The sequence below is a fragment of the Cornus florida genome, unplaced genomic scaffold, assembly GCF_030987335.1.
Source record: "Cornus florida cultivar Cherokee Brave unplaced genomic scaffold, ASM3098733v1 CherokeeBrave_3.0.0_Hap2_Chr04, whole genome shotgun sequence".
NCBI lineage: Eukaryota > Viridiplantae > Streptophyta > Magnoliopsida > Cornales > Cornaceae > Cornus > Cornus florida.
In genome coordinates this window covers 21,623,281-21,642,116 of record NW_026775574.1, presented here as the reverse complement: position 1 = coordinate 21,642,116, position 18,836 = coordinate 21,623,281, and the positions used below count along the sequence as shown (strand labels likewise).

Below are 18,836 nucleotides of genomic sequence, written 5' to 3'. Positions count from 1 at the left end.
ATGGCATGGTCGGTCGCCATGAGGACGGCTAGGATATGCCTTGGACCAAAGCTTCCAATTCATTAGTCGCCCTTATGCGGTGGACCTACCTGGGGTTAAAACTCTGCCCACGTATTTTGATGATAATGAGCACATTCCAGCGGGTGCTCATCACTTAAATGCGAGCGAAGTGTTGGTGTTTTTGTTGATGAGCACCCCTGGCTACTTGCCCGCATAATGGGAAGGGGGCCAAATAGCAAAGACATATAACCTTCGCAGAGTCCCTCTGCAATTTGGCTACAATAGGGGGGTACCCTCGCAATACATCTTTGTGGAGGGTGAGGACTCTTACGAAAGTAGCTTCACGAGATTTGTAGCGGCTCACATTGGGCTACTTCGTGAAGGAATTGGCGGTGTCTTCCTACCAAGAAGAGGCAGGGTCCCGAGATGTATAGAGACGGCTCGCTCACTATGGGCAATAGAGCTAGCAAGCTGGAAAGATTTTTGTCAGAGTCCTGCCCATCGTGCAAAGGCATTGGTGATCTATTCGGGGGACCATTCACTGAGGCCTCCAATAGAATTTGACAGGGGGGACCTCTGCAGCTTCGCGCCTGACCCTGTACCCACTGCAACGTAACAAGGGGAATCCTCTTAACCCGTCGCAGCAACCACTAATCCTGCAGTCGAGGCAGCCCTAGCGCCTGTCTGTAGGCACAAGACGAGGGCAACTTCACGCGCAAACCTTGCCCTTCCAGCAAACGTGTAGCTATAAGTACTGCAGAGCCAGCCATTGCTAGCGTGAGGGAGGAGAGGGTAAGGCCTCCAGCGCCAAGTACATCTCGACCCATGGCCTCCACGAGTAGAATCCCACACGTGGATGAACCAACTGAGAGTGAGGATACGACTACTTCTGAAGATAATGGCGAACAACTTCTTGTTGGAGAGCATGGCTCGATGGCTGCAGCCTTTGGGCTAGGGCAGGGGGGGTCACGCAGGCTTCATCGGGTGCGAGATGGTGGAATTGATGCCATTGTCCATGATATAAGCTCAGGCAAGGTACTAGCTTCTGATAGTGAATTTCCAAATTTACCTACTTTTGATTTTATGAAAGCCTTAAGTGAGAATGCCCTGTATTGTTATGGTCAGGAGGACACCTCAACGGGGGTGAGAGAGGAAGAAATGGAAGAGCTCGCGCTGGATGTCTCACCTCTCATCACCATTCGAGAAGTACCTGTGCGCATGCATGCCGCTGAGGTGGCAGAAATGATGCGAGGGTATGTAAGTGCTACAGCTCCACCTCAAGCGAGTGCTGACATTGCTGAGGACACAGTACTTCCCCAAGAGGGGGAGGATATGTCTCTAGACGATGCCCAAGTGAGGGGCTGAGAATGGGTCAGGATCCCTAAACCCTGAGGTGACAAGTCGTTCAGGCGATGCTGTAGCTGGGTCACCCAGGGGCGAAAATGTAGAGGTGGCCCCATGAGGGAATACAGATATAATTTCGAGCTCGCCCATAAAGATGCGAGAACCCTCACAACCGAGAGATGAACAGATGAGAGAGTACGTCTCTTCCGAAAGGGGCGAGGCCTCTAAGCGAGACCCCCAAGCCTTGCCTTTAGAGACACAGGAGACAGAACAGGCCCCTTTGGTAAGCGAGGTGGCGTTGCAAGAGGAGAGGGTTCAAACCTCTCCTTTGACAGAGTTGCAACCTTCACCGGTCCTCCCGGTGCCACAAGCGGAGACTACTATGGTGAATGCCATGGCTACCCCAGCGAGGCAGTCCATAGTTCCCACTGTTGAGCAAACTACAGCAGAAAGGACTCCTCACCCTCTTGGCAAGCCAACCTTGGGGGCTGAACGTGCTGTGAGTGGCAGAGGGCCACAAGCTGCTAGCGCGGAGGTAGAGTGGATGGGTATGCTATTCCCTCGCGCCTATGTACAACTCCTCGAGGCAGCCCTTGCACATCATCCCGAGGTTGTGCAATTTCTATCATTGGGCCATGCATATGTGCGGCACTCAATGTATCTATGCCTTGGCATGCAGAACGTTAGCTAGATGTTTGGGCCCTCGGGATGCTGAGGCAGCCACGAGCAGCACTGTGCTACACCTTTGGCGTTGTATCGGCGACTCCAGCGTCAGGGTTATTTTTGGCCAGATATGGCAGTTCAGGCCAATACCTTGCAACGTACCTGCCCGCGAGGTCAGGCTGTAATGGATGAGATCGAATCTTGTATTCTCGAGATGGTTGATTGGCGTCGCCCGTTCATTGATTTCCTTGCACATGGTACCCTTCCAGATGATAAACAAGCTACTGCAAAGCTCAGGAGGAAGTCCGCACGATTCGAGATTCGGGAAGGTGAACTCTTTCATCGAACCCTCAATGGTACGTATCTGTGATGTTTATCTCACAATGACGCCATGGAAGCTCTCAAGGAGGCTCACCAGTTGGAGCATCAAGGCTCACGCAAGCTTTTCGCGTATTTGTTACAAAAGGGAATTTATTGGCCTACTATGGAGCGCGATGCCAAGTTTTATGTACAAAAATGTTAACCTTGTCAACATCATCATCACCAGATCCATACACCAGTTACACCCCTCTATCCTATTGAAGTCCCTTGGCCATTCCACACATGGGGGCCGGATTTTATCGGGTCAATCCATCCACCGGTGCAAGGTCACATGTGGATTCTTGCTGCAACAGAGTACTTCACTAAATGGATCGAGGCAATCCCCCTTAAGCATGCCACCGGTGGGGCCGTCGCGGCTTTCATACAAAAGAATATTATTTGCCGCTTTGGAATCCCTCACTACCTTCTCACCGACAATGGTACTCCTTTCATTAATCATAAAGTCAAGCGATTGCTCAGGTAGTACAATGTCTAGCATAAGCGTTCATCGCCATATTACTCGCAAGGTAATGGCCAAGCAGAGGCTTCAAATAAGAATCTCATTCGAATCTTAAGTCGGACGCTCGAAGAAAAGCCTAGCACATGGGTAAAGCAATTGCTTCTAGCACTCTGGGCTTATCGCACTTCCGCCAAGCACTCCAAGGTTAAACTCTGTTCTCTCTTGTCTATGGAACGGAAGCTGTTTTGCCCATTGATATTGCAATGCTGGCGGCGCAACTCACCTCACGCAGCGGGGTTCCCATGTCACGAGATATTGAGTTGGAAGCCCTCGATGAGCGGCGTAAGGTAGCCCTATAGCACCTCCAACAGTACCAGCGCAACATAGCGCGAGCATATAACAAGCATGTCCAACCTCGACAGTTCCAACCAGGCCAGCTCGTTCTTAAAGCTGCTTCCCACATTATGCGCGGCCTCTCAGCTCCCAAGTTCTCACCTAATTGGGAGGGCCCCTATATTGTTAAGACATATAGTGATAGTGGTTATTGCATACTTAAGGGCTCTGATCATAGCCCCATTAATAATGTCTGGTTCAAGCCTTACTTTTGTTAAACTTGGCTATCCTGAATGAATGTTACTGGTTTTATTCAGCTTGGTGCATGACTCGAGTTCTTAAAAAAAAAAAAACAAGAGTGGAATAATCACAAATTTTCTTTCTTTTCATTCAAGGTTGTTCGATTACAATTGTGGAGTCCTTGACTCATGTTTACATCAATAATCAAAAGAACAACCTACAAGTCTAATCCCTATATGATGACAGCAGTGAGTAATCATCATCGAGCTCCCGTGAGTACGCTGTCAATACTTCCAAGCTCTCTCGCTCTTGTGCGAGCTCCCCCTTCAATTTGCCAATACGAGCCCGTTCTTCTTGAAGGCATGGTGCGAGTAGTCGCTGCTGCAAACACTTCTCAGCCACAAATAATCGTCTTCACAGCCATGAAACCGGAACCTCGAGCCTCTGAACATCATCCAATAGGAGTGTAGCCTCCTGGATGAGGTTTTCATTGGTCACGCCCTGCTCTATTTCTGCAAAAACCTCCCGAACGAAAGAAAAGCTGTCATGAAATACTGTATACTCGCCCTACCACCATCTTGATCTTGATAGTTGGTCTTCTTTTCCTCCTCCTACACTGAGCATCTCCTCTATTTTCCTTCGTATTTGTATTCCTGATATCTCTATTTTATTGCTATTTAATTACCTAGTAAAAAAGAACCCCTACAAGGAGGTACTACCAGTAAAAGATTTGTGTGCCTTATTTTATTTTCTCAATAAAAGAGATAGCTAGCTTGATAGTTTAGCTTTATTTTCCTGAAATAATTATGATCTCTGTGATTGATTTTACTTTTCAATAAAAAGGACTAATATGTCCTCCTCTGATGATGTTCATTATGATGATGTTTTAGAATGGATTGATTCTTCAATAAAATTATGATCTCATAATTTCTTTTTGGTAGTCTCCTTTGCTACTAAAAATACATCGAAGAAAAGAGCACAAAATGCTTAGAAAAAGGTAAAGTTAGGCTACTCTACCCCCTTATTAAAGGGCGAGCTGAGTGAAGCTCGTAAAACTCCATCCCTTTTGAAAGGGCGAGCTGGGTGAAGCTCGTAAAACTCATTCTGTATATATATATGTATATAGATGATGCCTACTTTAATATAAAAAAAAGTGCAAGTTCAAACAACGCCATTTATTATAAAAGAAGTGCAGATCTACTATTAGAAGAACGATTTTTTTTTTTTTTTTTTTTTTGACTAAAAACTACTCCACTAGGAGAATGAAAAAATAATAATAATAATAATAATTTTTGGAACTAGTCATCAGCTTCATTATCACTCTCCAACTGAATCGAAGAAAAGTTCATATCTGGAAAATCAGAAGTGACTTGAGCTCGAAAAGCTTCGAAACCATCTATGTTCATCTTTGCTTGGGCTACTTTGAAGTTATTGGAAGATTTGTATTCTTCAACCGCAGATGACCTAGTTAGTGCCATCTCTTTGGTAAGTCCCTCTACTTTTGATTTAAGACTTTCAGCCCTAGTATGCTCCTCTTGAAAAACAGCTTCAGCTTTAACCCGAGCATCTTTTTTGGCATTGAGTTCAGCAGTGGCGGCATCAATCTGACCTTGATGCTTGGTAAAGAGAGAAGCTATTTCGTCATGGCATGATTTTTTCGTTTCTATAGCTCGAGAGGATAAATAAACAGCTCGAGTAATGCACTACAAGAATGAAGGCTACAAGTTTGAACAAATATGTAATACAAACCAATCAAGTGGTTAAAAGAATCAAATCATAACCTTGCCAAGATCATGCAAGAGCGTTTTGGCCACTTCAGATGAAGTATGAGAATTCAACCGGGCTTGATCATCTTTCACTAAAAACTCCTTTATCCGTTCAAATGAAAAGTTTCAATTGTCTAGGACTGATGCGCCAAAAGCAAAGGGATCCACAATAGGATGGACATCACCTTTCTGTGCAGAAGCATGCTTGCTAGCAACGACCGAACTTACACGGTGGGGTGGAAGCTGAGAAGGCGAACAGGCGACGCTAGACTTTGGTATGTGCTCATTTATCATAACTTCAGAAACACGTTTCCTTTTAGGAGGGGTAGTAAGCGGGATATCGGTTGATTCCCGAGCTAAATCGAGAATTTTCTTGTTAAACTTCTTCGATATGCCTAAACATATATAATTATTAGCATGATATACATATATATATATATATATATATATATATAAGTAAACAGGGCAAGTACCTGCTTTGGTGGGAGAATGTATACATATACATATATATATAAGTAAACAGGGCAAGTACATGCTTTGGTGGGAGAATGTATACATATACATATACATATATATATATATATGTATGTATATGTATATATATATATATAAGTAAATAGGGCAAGTACCTGCTTTGGTGGGAGAATGTTTGGCCGTAGGACCTAGCCCATGAATGAATAGACCTTGGGCAGTTACTAAAGTTGAGAAGTTAGCTGGATGGTCAATGGCGTTCACTATCTTCTGGCGCTCATACGATGAAAGGTCAGGCTGTTCTTTAAAGTCTAAAAAGTAACAAGACATCTTATCAAAAATTCAAAATTCAATATGCATACATGTATGTTATAAATCATCAAACTCACCATAAGAGTTCGAATCACTCCATACTCGAGGGATTGGCTTCCCTCCTCCAAAAAATAGTGCCTCGTTGGAAAAGAATTCCCAGTTGTCACCTGAGACAAAAGAGAAGTGATCCCTCCAATTTTTGTTGTGGGAAGGGTTCCCAGTAATAAGTGTTTTCTTTTTGTCCCTAATTGTAAAGTACCATCAATCATTCATCTTCTTTGGAACATAACAGTAAAGGAATTGGCTCATGGTTAGCAAACCATTACCACAAGCCCGCCAAAGAACCATGCAGCCTACCATCGTCCTCCAGGCATTGGAGGAAAGTTGAGTGGGGCCAATATTGAGATAGTTGAGTATCTCTTTGAGAAAAATGGGTACGAGAAAGTGTAGACCAGACAAGAAGGCAAATTCATAAAAGCAGACCTCACCTGGATTAGGGGTGCAAGCCCTCTTATCGGGAGAAGGAAATCGTAGGCGAACATTGTTTGGAATCGAGTATGATAGTTTAAAGCGTTCTAAATTGTGAAGAGAAAGTGGGCATTTTATGTCATGCACTCTTTGCGCAGGTTTTTACGCAAAGGAGGCGAACCATACTCGGATTTAGAGCTTTGTTGGCTAAACTCACTATCTGTGTTATCTTCATGAGAGGATATGCTAAAGGGCTAAACAAATCAGCAACACCACTCAGAATGCCGTATAAACGTCTAGCCTCACTGCTACCAATAAAGTTTTCGAATAAAGTCTCTGATGGACCAAAACAGGTAAAATAATAACAACGCTTGAAAAGAAAGGCAGATGGGAAATTTGAAGAATCTAGTATGAAAGATAGAGATAGAAGAATATTATTCAATATAGAAAATAAGAAACTTACCAGCTCTCTACCAGTTGCTTTGAAGAGGATGATTAATTTCTTCCTCCAAGGTGATTTATAAAGAAGAAATAACGTACGAAATTGAATCCTCATGATATGCTTGAAAGTGGTTAAACTCGAGGACATGTAGAATTCAAATCATGTAAGAATTCTAAAGGTACAAAAAATATATATATAAAGATATAAAGCTCTGTTCGTACACTTTATCTAGAAAGCACTGTTTTTATATAAAAATATATTGTTATATAAATATATAAAGCTCTGTTTGTGTGTCTTGTTGTACACTTTATCTAGAAAGCTAAGATGTAGGGTAGGTGAGCAGGCGAGCAAAGCTTATCTAAAAAGCTATGGCGCTAGAAGGGCGAGGAAGCAGGTCAGTAATTTATTGTGCAACAGTTTTTTTAAAGAAAAAAGATAACTTGGATGATTGATAAGTCAAATATTTGATGTCAAGAAACGTGATTGGCTCGCCCTTTGAGGTAAAATTTCAACTTCTTAAAATGCAATAAAAGTGTTGTTAGGAGACAATCATGTATAGCATTGTTAGATGGATAATGACAGATTTATATTTAAAATGAAAATTAAATGCATGAAAGTCAAACTTATGACTTCAGGAAATAAGGTTGGCTCGTTGTACTAGGAAAAGTAATCACTTTTTATATGAAAGTGCAGTAAGCTTTAAAAGTATTGGTAGGAAACAATTACTTTTTATGTGGATAAAGACTTATCTATATATAAAGTAAAAAATTAAATACATTCATCTATAGTAATTGTATTCAAATAAAATTCTTTTTGATGTAGGCTGATCTGTTTATATAAAATTAAAATTAAATAGACGACTTGTAATGAATTGTGTATCGTTCTCAATTTTCAACACTTAAGAATTCGGGAACGGGGGGCAACTGATGAGGAAATTTGATATAGAAGCTGAACAGGTTGATTATGGATAGGATAAGATAAGATAAGATAAGGTGATTAATATTGTTCGCGTTACAATTTCAAAAAGTAGTTTTGATATGATAAGGTGAAATTGTGATTATCGGCAAAGGGTCTCCTCAGAAATTGCAACAAACTCCACGTCGGCAAATTATAAAAAGGAGGCAACCCACCAACCAGTGAGGTACGGTCAATATTGAACTCCACTTCATTAATTGCTCACTTTATTTCTTCAGGAAACTAACTTTGCCATCGGAGGTTGTTTGGCAGGCACCCCACCGGTGTCAAGATAAAACGTTGTCGTTCCGAATCATTACAAACCATTCATCATCAATAGCAAAAGACTTTCTTTTCCCATTCTTTAAGGTGGCAACTTGTAACTCATTTTCCAATTATATATTTGTAAAAAAAATTGACAATTTTTATTATTTTGTTATATTAGGTTGAGGTGTGTAGAAGAAAGTTGTTGGCATGAGCGGTGTCAGTAATAGGTATGTGTATTCACATTTCTTTGTGGCATCATAATTTTTAAGCAGAGGGTTGGGAGGAGGTACTTGCTAGGATTAAAGGGTTTAAGTACCCGCCTGCTTCAGCATAGGATAATCCAAATGGGGTGAAAACTCTGTTACCTTTGTCTTGTGGTATTTAAGTTTTAAATTTTGTGACTATTTGTTTTTTTTCACTCATTAGTCACATTTTTTTTTTTCCTTTTTTTCTTACCACTTTTTTTGCTTACGACAACAAACCTTGCCCGAATGGAGTGATAACACTTTTTTTTTTTTTTTTTTTTGCTTACAACGACAAACAGGAGGAAAGGAACTGGCTTCATCAGTCAGGTGTTTTCCGACGAACCCAGCTAGAAACCTCTTTTGACCCACGAACCCAAAATATCAAGGTAGGACTCATGTTGGCATTCAAGTGAAGTAAGGCATTTCAACTCTGGTTCATTTTACTTGTCAAATTTAGTGTATGTAATACTTTTCCTTATAGTGTATGTAGTATTTACTTTGTGTCAAATCAATGTGGTGAGGATTGTACACCACCATATCATCATATAGGGTAAAGTGCAAAAAACCCCCTTCAAGTATTGGCCATGAAGCAAAATACCCCCCTGATCTACTAATTTGGCATATAACCCCCCTGAACTGACCAATTTGGTGCAATTAACCCCGTCCGGTGATAAGTCGGTTGAATTTGACCGTAAATACGCACATGATAGGTCACGTGACTACCCAAATTTCTTTAAATGACCATACAATCCTTTTTACATCTAAGGCCAAGAAGAGAAACATTGAAACCCAACCCATCATCATGTCACCACTGTCAAAGTATTTCCTTCATCACGTATTGCCACCGGAAAATCGCAGTCATCCATGCTCGCTGTTGTTCTACGTCGCCAAAACCAAACCTTAAATTGCAGGTGCCAATAGCTCCAACCACAGCAAAAATTCTATACTAAATTTAGTTCAACCTAAAAAAAAAAAAAAATTATTAATAATATTAGCCCACCCCAAAATTAACCCACCCAATCAAGCCCAAGTCAACTCAGCCATCATACTAAAATAAAGGCCCAAGCCTAATAAGCCTCCCCAATAGCCTAGGGCCTCAAAATTTAGGGTAAAGTGCATTTAACCCCCCTGTTAACTTTCAGCAAAAAACACAAAACCCCCATAAACTAAAAAATGCCCCCTGATCTATTAAAAATGGACAATTTAAGGACAAAATAAATAGTCTCCGGCATAAAAGGTCACCGGAGATGTTTGATTACAAAATTACCCTTTTATAAAAGGACGTCGTTTTAGTGTTTGATGGGCTTGTATTGCTGATGTGTCAAACAAATTGTGAACAACCAATAATATTTAGACAACTCATTATCACTTTACCAAAACTTCTACGCCAAACAGAGTCAGCGCCGAACCAACCAGTGAAAGTTAAGCTTTGAAACCCTAACTCATCTATTGCAACACCAATATAGCTACTGTACGAACCTCCCCCCTCCTCCCTCTTTATCTCTTTCTTCTGTCTAACCTTCTCTTCCCCTCTCTTTCCTTTTCATGGCCGGCGATGGAAGCACTGCTCCGGTAGTGGTCATCGGCGTCGCGAAAAAGCGACCACAAGGTTGCGGCTACGTAGGTGCATCACAGCTTGGAAAGGTCGACTTCATGGCGACCCATGTCCAAACCTACTACTTGGCGACCTTGTGTCGCCATGGTACAGGTCTCCAAGTCACCGGAATCGCCCGGCGGCCAGCTCACCACCACCATCAACGTGGAGAATTTTCCTCCTATCGAGACCTCTGCATCAACAACTTCAGTGTAACACCGCTCCTCTTTTGCCGGAGACTTTAGTGGTTTGGCCGCTGCTAGTGCACCAATTTTTGGCCGCTGCGATTGCACCGTTAATGCTTAGATCTTCTCTCTCTATGTCAATTCTCTTGTTTTATTACAACCAAGAACTTGGGCCGGAACTGGCATACAATGGACCGGGACAAAATTCGGAAGTGGGTTCGAATCCCTGTGTGAGATCGTTCGAGGTACGTAGAGTCGCCGGCGAAACGGCAGTTGTCAACATTGACGGTGATGGATTCAGTTGAGCCACAATGATGAGGTAGTGGTGGATCGGAGAGAAGGAGGCTGCGATTGCGAGGTTGATGAAAACAGATCCGGCGGTGGTGGATCGAGCTCGAAACGGATCTGGGGGAGACAAGAAAACGGTTGTGAGAACATATCCGGCGGCGATGTGATGAGCTCTGGTCCGACGGCTATGTGATGAGCTTTTGGTAGGCGCGGTGAGCTTGGACATGGAAAGCTCGGTGACGGTTCACGGGTCTTATCCCGGACCTGTCTCAGTGTGCGAATCTCTTCGTTTTGTAGTTCCCGGACAATCAGTTCACCGGTGTCGTGCCTCCGACGCTGAGTTCTTTTCCCAAATTGGTGAATGTCTCGTTGTAGAACAATAAATTGCAGGGTCCAATGGCTGTAATTTGGGGAAAGAATTTAGACATAGAGAAAGAAAGAGGGTAGGATTGGCATTTTCAATTTACAGCATATGCACGTGACTATTTTACGGCCAAAATTTATTGGAACAGTGTCACCTGACTTTTTTTTGAAAAAAGTGTGATAGTTTAGGGGGTTTTCTGTTAAAAAAATAGTTCAAGGAGGTTTTTTTGGAAGAGAGAGTAAAGTTCAGGGGTTTTTTTGCACATTACCCTCAAAATTTATAGGTATTTTTAGGGCAAATAATTTCAGCCTCCCCAATCGCATCATCTCTAATCTCAACGAAACGGTATCCTTGGAGCGAGGCTCTGTACCACCAAGTTTGTAGCTTAGGGTGGGTCACGAAGGAGTTCTGACTAGGGAAACAAAAAAAAAAAAAACAGAAAAACTCTGAATCGGAAAAAGAATGAGTCTCGTTCAGAGGGATGGGATGAGGCGATTGTGGAGGCTGAAATGATTTGCCCTAAAAATGTTTATATTTTTTTCTGGTGGCCCTGCACTCGGAAAAAGAATGAGGGTCGTTCAGAGGGATGGGATGTTTCTAAGGGTGGTTGCCCCTCTCTGTAAACGATGATCTCCTACAAAATGAGGGATGGGAGATCATCTAGAGCCAATGATTTCATTTCCTATAGAATCAACAGCCCTTTGTGTATGTATACTTCTGATTCTTGTAGATTTTGTAGTTTCCATCATCAATCATCATTGTAAGAGGCTGTGATGATATATGTTCTGAGTGGATCATACTGGCATTGAGAATCGGATCCGTTTGTTGGCGGGGCAAACCAGAGGGTATGTGGGAGAGAGATTTGGTTCTTCTCTCACAGGCAACTGTTGTTGCAGCCAGGGCGGTGGGATATACTCTTGCCCTCATCAAAACCAGATCTGAGCCTCTCAAATGTATTTTATTGAAAATTTTCAAAAACAAAAAAAAAAAAAACTCTGAACTTACCCTCTCTCTCTCTGCAACTGCAAAGTACAAAATCTACAAGAATCAGAAGTTCAAAACCCATATATTTCAGTATATCTATCAGTCAAATTAGGGCAAGTGAGGCGGCTGAGAGCAGATCTGAAATGGGGATGATGTTTTCCGAAAATCTATGGGGATTGTTGGGCAGGGAAGCATTATATACATATATGTTGTAATTGTTTGCTTCCCTACTCCACCCATTGCTATTGTTTTCGGTGTTCTCTCTTTTCTTGTTCAGCTTCATATCTCTTTTACACACACTCAAACAATCACACGTATATGTATGTATGAATATATTGTTTATGCGTGTTTGCGTATCGACGCCGGAAAGTTGTGTGGGAGGTCGATCGAGTTTGTCGAAGAGAAAGTGTAGCAAGCGAAGGAAATCAATCAAGCAGCGAGTTTTGTCTCATTTGTCTGATCGATCGTTGGACAAGGTCCACAAGTCTGCCCCTTCGGATCGCTCCCATAACAATCCCACTTTTCATGGTCCTCTCTCTGTCTCTATCTCTCTGCATACTCATATATATAATAATGATTAGGAGTTTCAATTTTTTTTTTTTTTTTTTTTGAAACTGCAATTTGAAATTGAATTTTGAATTTGAACTGTGTTTTATGGAGTTTATGGTTTGGATTGTGAGAGAAAGATGGGAATTTGGACTAAGCTAAGCTAGCTGCATTGTGTGAAGCTGGTACTCTCTTAACATAAAGATGTACAGCTTTGGATTTGGGAGGAATTCTTATAAGAACTGTTACTTTTTGGTTTCAACATTCAAATCATTACATGATCATTGACCTTGAAATTTTTTGAAAATTGCCTGACAATTTGGTGGTCCTTTCTTTTTCATAATTCATGAAATTAGGATGTTCAGGGTAAAGTTTGTAGAGTATTTCAAATCTTTTCCATGATTTGATTTTGGTTCTACATTTCCCTGGTAGATGAGCTGATGGTGTCTTTTTTAAATAGATATGGATGCAGTTCTTTAGTTGATTTGTTAGCTATCAAAGACAAATAAGTTGATCACATCTCAAATTGGAGGCTTTGGTGAGTCCTCTCAAGGCTTGTTGGTGAGCCAAGGACTGAAAACTGTACTTTGTGGAGATCACTATATGAGTCCCAATTCCCTGTTCAAAGCCGTGGGAGATGCGTCTTATTTTGTACAATTGCATCTGGGTTCAAAACTTGGTCTGGTTTGTAGAAAACAACATGAGTGCCTTGTTTGAAGATTGATAGTGTTCAAGATCTTGTAGTTTGGAGAAAGGGATGGGGAATTGTAATATATATATTTATATATATGTAGTTTGGCAATAGACATGGTAAAAGTAGCTTCCAAATATATGGGAGTTTAATGGGATGATGTTATGTATAGAAAACTATAGCTGGTTGATAAATTAGTGATGCATTACTACAGGATATCGTATGTTGCAAATAGCATTCTCTAATTTTACTATAGTTTTTAATTGCGCTTATTGGGTCCGCAAAGAGCTTAGGGGCAGTAAACACTAGAAGGTGGATTATACATGTAAATTGGTGGTTAGGGAAACTGCACTCTAAATTATTAGCTTAGTTATACAGAGATAGCTACCATGCAGGTATTCACAGTGAGGATGTTACATAACATTAGGGCGGTGATTGATTGCTGCATTTGGTGCCTTGGAAATATGGTTTTGGTAAACTTCTTAAGGATGCTACAAAGACATCCTTTTGTGGCCTGATTTCAAGTTCTTAAGAAGTTAAAAGTCATGTAAAGTTAGATATGTTGGATCAAGAATACAGAATTTTAGTTTTTTTCCCTGTTCCATAGAAAACAAGCTTCATGTGTGTATTTTCCTTTAGTACATCTGTTATGCACAATCCTTCCCAGTTCATACCACCCCAGTGTTGTTAAGAGTGCGCCTGTTGTGTGCCCAGGTGTGCCTTTGACAACATTTGCACCTTTAATATGGAATATGAATATGTTTTAACAGTAATTTAATTTTTCAATAGTGTGCCTTGCCTTGCGCCTAGGCTCCAAAGGACCTTTAGCGCCTTAGTGCGCCTTGGGCCCTTGATAACAGTGTACGACCTAGACGCTGTTTATGGCTAATGAACATGCAGAAATGTCAAGATCATGGCTAGGTAGAGAAACAAAAAATTCTAAAGGCTTCCTTTACAATTTTTTTTATTGCAGTACTTTTCTAATTCTGGTTTCTGTTAAATACTGTATCATTTTTTCAATGTGTCAAATTGAAATATCCTCGAGATAGTAATCTGCCACTCTAGTAGCTGCAAATGCTGCTTTCCTGATTTCTGTCACAATGTGATAATACTGACAGGAAGTATTGAGGAGGCATGGTTTGATTCTGCTGCCATACTTGACTCTGACTGTGATGAAGATTTCGAAAGTGTCCTGGATGGTAAAAATATGGAAAATTTAGTTTTAATCATGTATTTTAACTTCATGTTTCTTTCGACCTTCTGATTGACCTGTTATGTTGATTTTGAACTATGGATATGTTTTCTGTTCTCAGATGTGCTGTCTCAAAATGGATTTGAAGGTTCATCTGTATAAGGTATTGCTTCTCTAAGTGATGGTGATAACAGAGACAATATTTTCAATAACCTATGCACCTCTACAACTGATCAACTACATGGACCAGGGTACTTAACAGCAGGAAATTCTGCACGCAACTCTCTCAGTGAGGTTGCTAAAAGTTCAATCCATTCAAATGATGTTGATTCCAAATATAAATCTGAAGGACCTGCAAATGAAGCAAAGCAACCAGTGTTCCTTGATGAAATCTCCTCCTCTGTGGATGAAAATGGTGGCTGGGAGGAAGGAGTACTGGAAAATTGTGGACTTCTTCCAAACAACCTGTGTTCCTTGTCTTGCTTCTACTCTCCCTTCAGTTGAGAAGAGAAGATCACTAAGCTCTAGTCCACCAAACTCAACTGTTTTTGGTTTAATATAAAATACAGTCGATGGTATCCGGATGTCTCCTAGAATTGGAATTAATCAATAGTTCATTCTTCATCTAATTTTTTTTTTTTTTCATTTTTTTGGCTATGAGGTTGCGAGGTCTAATAGGCTTTTATCCCCAGTTGAGAGGTGCTAATGCTGTTTGCAACATCATAGTGGATGTATGTGTAGTTACTAGCTACATCCGTCCTTGTGCGGGTTATGTTTTTGTTGAGTAACACAGTGTTGCGAATTTTGTAGCATGTGCTTAATTATTGCTACTTATGACTTCCTTTTGGTTGAGCAACGAGCAAGTTGAAGTGACATTAGGTTTGTTAAATATCAACAATTCTGGAAAAAATTAGAATGTAGTGTTTTTCATGCTTCCATTCTCAGCCATGTTTCCGTGAACTTTTTACAGGGAGAAAACTATTTCGAGCTTGATGTGGATATGCACCGATTTATTTACATCTCTAGGAAAGGGTTTGATGCATTCCTGGATAGCCTAAAGCACTGCATTTTGGATGTTGGCCTTACAATTCAGGCAAGTTCTTCCAGTACCCACCAAGTTTGAGTGGCAACCCAATATTAAACTATCCCATTCTTCATTACAATTTTTTCCTGATTTTTGCTTTTTTTTATATTGCATGTTATTATTAATATTACCTTTCGTTTCTGTTATAAACCAGGGGAACAAAGCCGAAGAGTTGCCAGAGCAGATATTATGATGTATACAATTAGATAGAATTGACTGCATGAATGATCAGAAACTGGGTTACAGTCAACAGTCCATTTAAATTGTGCACATACACTGTAAGGCTCAAAATTAATATATTAAATAAAAGTATATTTTTTCTATAGAAAACTTTCATTTGTGCGAAGTATGTGCGTGTGTACTTGTGTGTTGTGTGTGCGCGCGCGCGCACACACATATTTAACTGATTTTTGCAGGACAGTCCATTATTTGGTACGCATTCCACTTGAATAAATATTTTCGAACATCCTGTTTCCTGCAAGGCTTCTCCTAGCACAGATAGATTCTTGGTGCGGTGTTTGAAGTGTAATTTAGTACTTATTTCGTAATGTCTGAAAAATTCCAAGGACCAAATCAGTTAGGCATAACCTATAATTACTTTGCAAGGGAAACGGTTCTAGATAGGGAAATGATTCTAGATTGGGTTGATTCTGATGCATTATGCTGCTATTTTCAAAATGAAAAACTGCTTTCGATACAGATTCATACTTGCAGACAAGTGTATAATATATAAATATAATATGATAAAAAATGTCAGTGTTCAAGACTTACAAGGACTAGGAGGTAACCCTAGGTTTCCGGAGAGGGAAACGAGAGGGAGGTAAGGTATCCGAAAGCCGGAGAAACAGTTACCAAAATATTAGCTGAAGGACGGCATTTGGCCAGATTAAGCTTGATGGAAATGGGATCTCTCGCTCAAGATTGCTGAGGGAAAGATCAATCATTTCCAGAGCCTGCAAGTTACAGATCTCTGCTGGTATTTGACCACTAAGAGAATTTCGATGAAGATCCAAACTCACCGATTCTGTCAAGTTACCAATCTCTGCTGGTATTGCACCAGAAAACTGGTTTGAATGCAGATGTAGTCGTGTAAGATTTTCGAGGCTTCCAAGACTTGCAGGGATCTTGGAGAGACGTGAGAAGTGCCAGTGAAGGAGAACCCACCTTCCATAGTAGTCTTCTGGATAGGACAAGCATCTACGGAAAATAAGCCTGGGAGATTGATCTCTGTCACTCTACTGGTTGTGTCATCGCATGTAATGCCTTCCCATGCCCAGCAATTCCCGCCACCGCTCTGCTTCCACTTATTCAGCAAGCTCTGAAGTAGGGATGACAATGGGGCGGTTTGGGGAGGGTTTCCCATTCCCCATCCCTGCCCCCGTTTAATTTTGGTGCCCCTGAAACCGCCCTATAACCAGTTAATTTTTTGCCTCTAATTCCCATAACCGCCCCCGCTCCGCCCCGCCCTCACTTGCCCCGCCCCTGCCCCATAACCGATTATATTTTTAGGGCAACTCAAGTTAGCCTCCCCAGTCGCCTCCATCTCTATTCTCGTTCTCAACTCTGAACTTGCCCCCTCTCTCCCTCTCTCTCTTTGCAACTGCAAACTATAAAATCTACAAGAATCAGAAAGTCAAAACCCATATATTTCAGTTTATCCATTGTCTGCAAGAATCAAAAGTTCAAAACCCATATCCAGATTGTTCAAGAATCAAAAAATCAAAACTTTGAACTTGCCCTCTCTCTCTCTCTCTCTGCAACTACAAACTACAAAATCTACACTCTCCAACGACTCATCCGGATCTGGTCTGACTCGATTCGATCCCGACTTACCCACCAACTCACCGCCTCCCAAACTCACCCAGTAGCCTCCAGATTCACAGTCAAACCAACCAAGAAGTTTGGACATCACAATTCCTAGCTTCTTTAGGTGTTCAATCTCACTGGACGTCATGAAATCCCCTGTGACTCTCCACGGCGGAGTCACCAATGACCGCTTCAGTATCCAACGCTGGCCCGACGACGGCGAACTCACCCACAGCCTCCAGACCTCGTCCCCAACCACACTCTCCAACAACTCATTCGGATTTGATCTGGTCTGACCTCGTCCCCAAAATGAAATAGTGGATGTATTTTGGGTTTGAGAGAGAGAGAGAGAGAGCTCAGAGAGAGACACGGCTGCCGCTGCTATTGAAGTGTAGGGTTTGAAACTTAAGTGCAAAATTTCCAATATATATATATATATATATATATATATAGTGAAGGTTAATTTGGTAAATAGATTAACATGACAGGATAAAGTAGTAATTTAAAATATTAAACGGGGCGGTTATGGGGCGGGCATCTTAGTCCCCCGTCCCCGCCCCGCAACTGGCCGGTTTTTTTTTTTAACCCCCATCCCCACCCCATTTAAGTAAACGATTCTCCAAACCCGCTTTAAATGGGGCAGGGGCGGGGCGGGGCGGTTCCCCACTGGGTTGGGGATTTTTGCTACCCCTACCCTGTGTCAGAGCGTATTCCATTCATGAAATCAATCAAGCCCTTCAGGTCACTTAGGCTACATGTCTTAAGCTTACGAATACCGTACTTTGCTTCTCCAACAGTAATGAGAGTGAGCATTGCAATAACCCATTGTGTCTGGACAGATCAATGAAGAAGATCACAGTCAGTGTAGAGACTTCAAACAAACAAGGATAAGACGCTAGTGTTGCTCAAAAATCTCAGTTATGCCTTTTCTTCTTTACAGTTACTAGTCTATAAGACGATAACACACACACACACACACAAATGTTTCTGCATAATTGATTGTTAATTAGAATTGTTATGTTGCAACTCTGTTTCCTCAATCCACTAACAGCAAGCCTGGTTCATCCAAAAGGTGTTTGGTGATGATAAATTGATAGATTATTGTTGTTGTTTTTTATGTACTTAAACAAAAGTTCCCCTTTTTTCTTCACTAATTAGGTCTGACTTTTGAGCCCTGTTTGTCTTTGTGGAATTTCAAGAAGGATGTTACTATGATGAGTATTGTTTAAACATGCATTATAAATAATCTAGTTTACTCGTATAGATTTCGATCATATCTTTTATATCTTTTATTTTTTCAGTGGAGGTTGAGCGTTCAAGTCCTACTAGGAATAATATCATGAATGGCGCGTTTGCTTGAAGCTTTGAAAAAGAAAAACAATCACAAGTACCGTTTACTCTATCAAGAATTATAATTCATGGTGGAAGCAACCTGTCTGTTATATATATGTGTGTGTGTGTATGTGTGCATATTTAAACATATCGCAATAATTCGTACTTTGTCAAAAGAAGAAGGTCTAGCAATCACAAGATTCACAAATTGCTTCCAATAGATAGGTCTCAAATTGTTTTATTTTCTTATATATTACTAGTATAAGTTTATAATCATTCTATTTATTATTATTATTTTTAATGAATATAGAGATTTAATAGTGGGTTAAAAGATTTCTATCCTTTTCTCAAAATAGAGGTAATTCTAATTGCAGTATGTCCATAGAAGCAAGGAATTTATAAATTTTAGGGCAAAAATCATTAAACCCCCACTACTTTTAAAATT

At 40.9% G+C, this 18,836-nt stretch overlaps 1 protein-coding gene across 3 annotated transcripts; it reads left to right on the top strand.

The window, feature by feature from the left end:
• Positions 1–11,067: 11,067 nt before the first annotated feature.
• Positions 11,068–15,261, top strand: LOC132302954 (uncharacterized). 3 transcript variants are annotated; one of them, XR_009481014.1, is made up of 5 exons: positions 11,069–12,471; positions 14,096–14,176; positions 14,291–14,332; positions 14,420–15,048; positions 15,140–15,261. XR_009481014.1 is itself a non-coding variant. In XM_059799968.1 (3 exons), exons 1-3 carry the CDS (start codon positions 12,067–12,069, stop codon positions 14,329–14,331), a joined length of 324 nt encoding a protein of 107 aa, XP_059655951.1. In that variant the 5' UTR covers positions 11,068–12,066; the 3' UTR covers positions 14,332–14,812. The 3 variants fall into 3 exon arrangements, 1 of the variants encoding a protein (XP_059655951.1); XR_009481013.1 differs by having other exon boundaries at positions 11,070–12,268; XM_059799968.1 differs by lacking the exon at positions 15,140–15,261 and having other exon boundaries at positions 11,068–12,268; positions 14,291–14,812.
• The last annotated feature ends 3,575 nt before the right edge of the window (positions 15,262–18,836 follow it).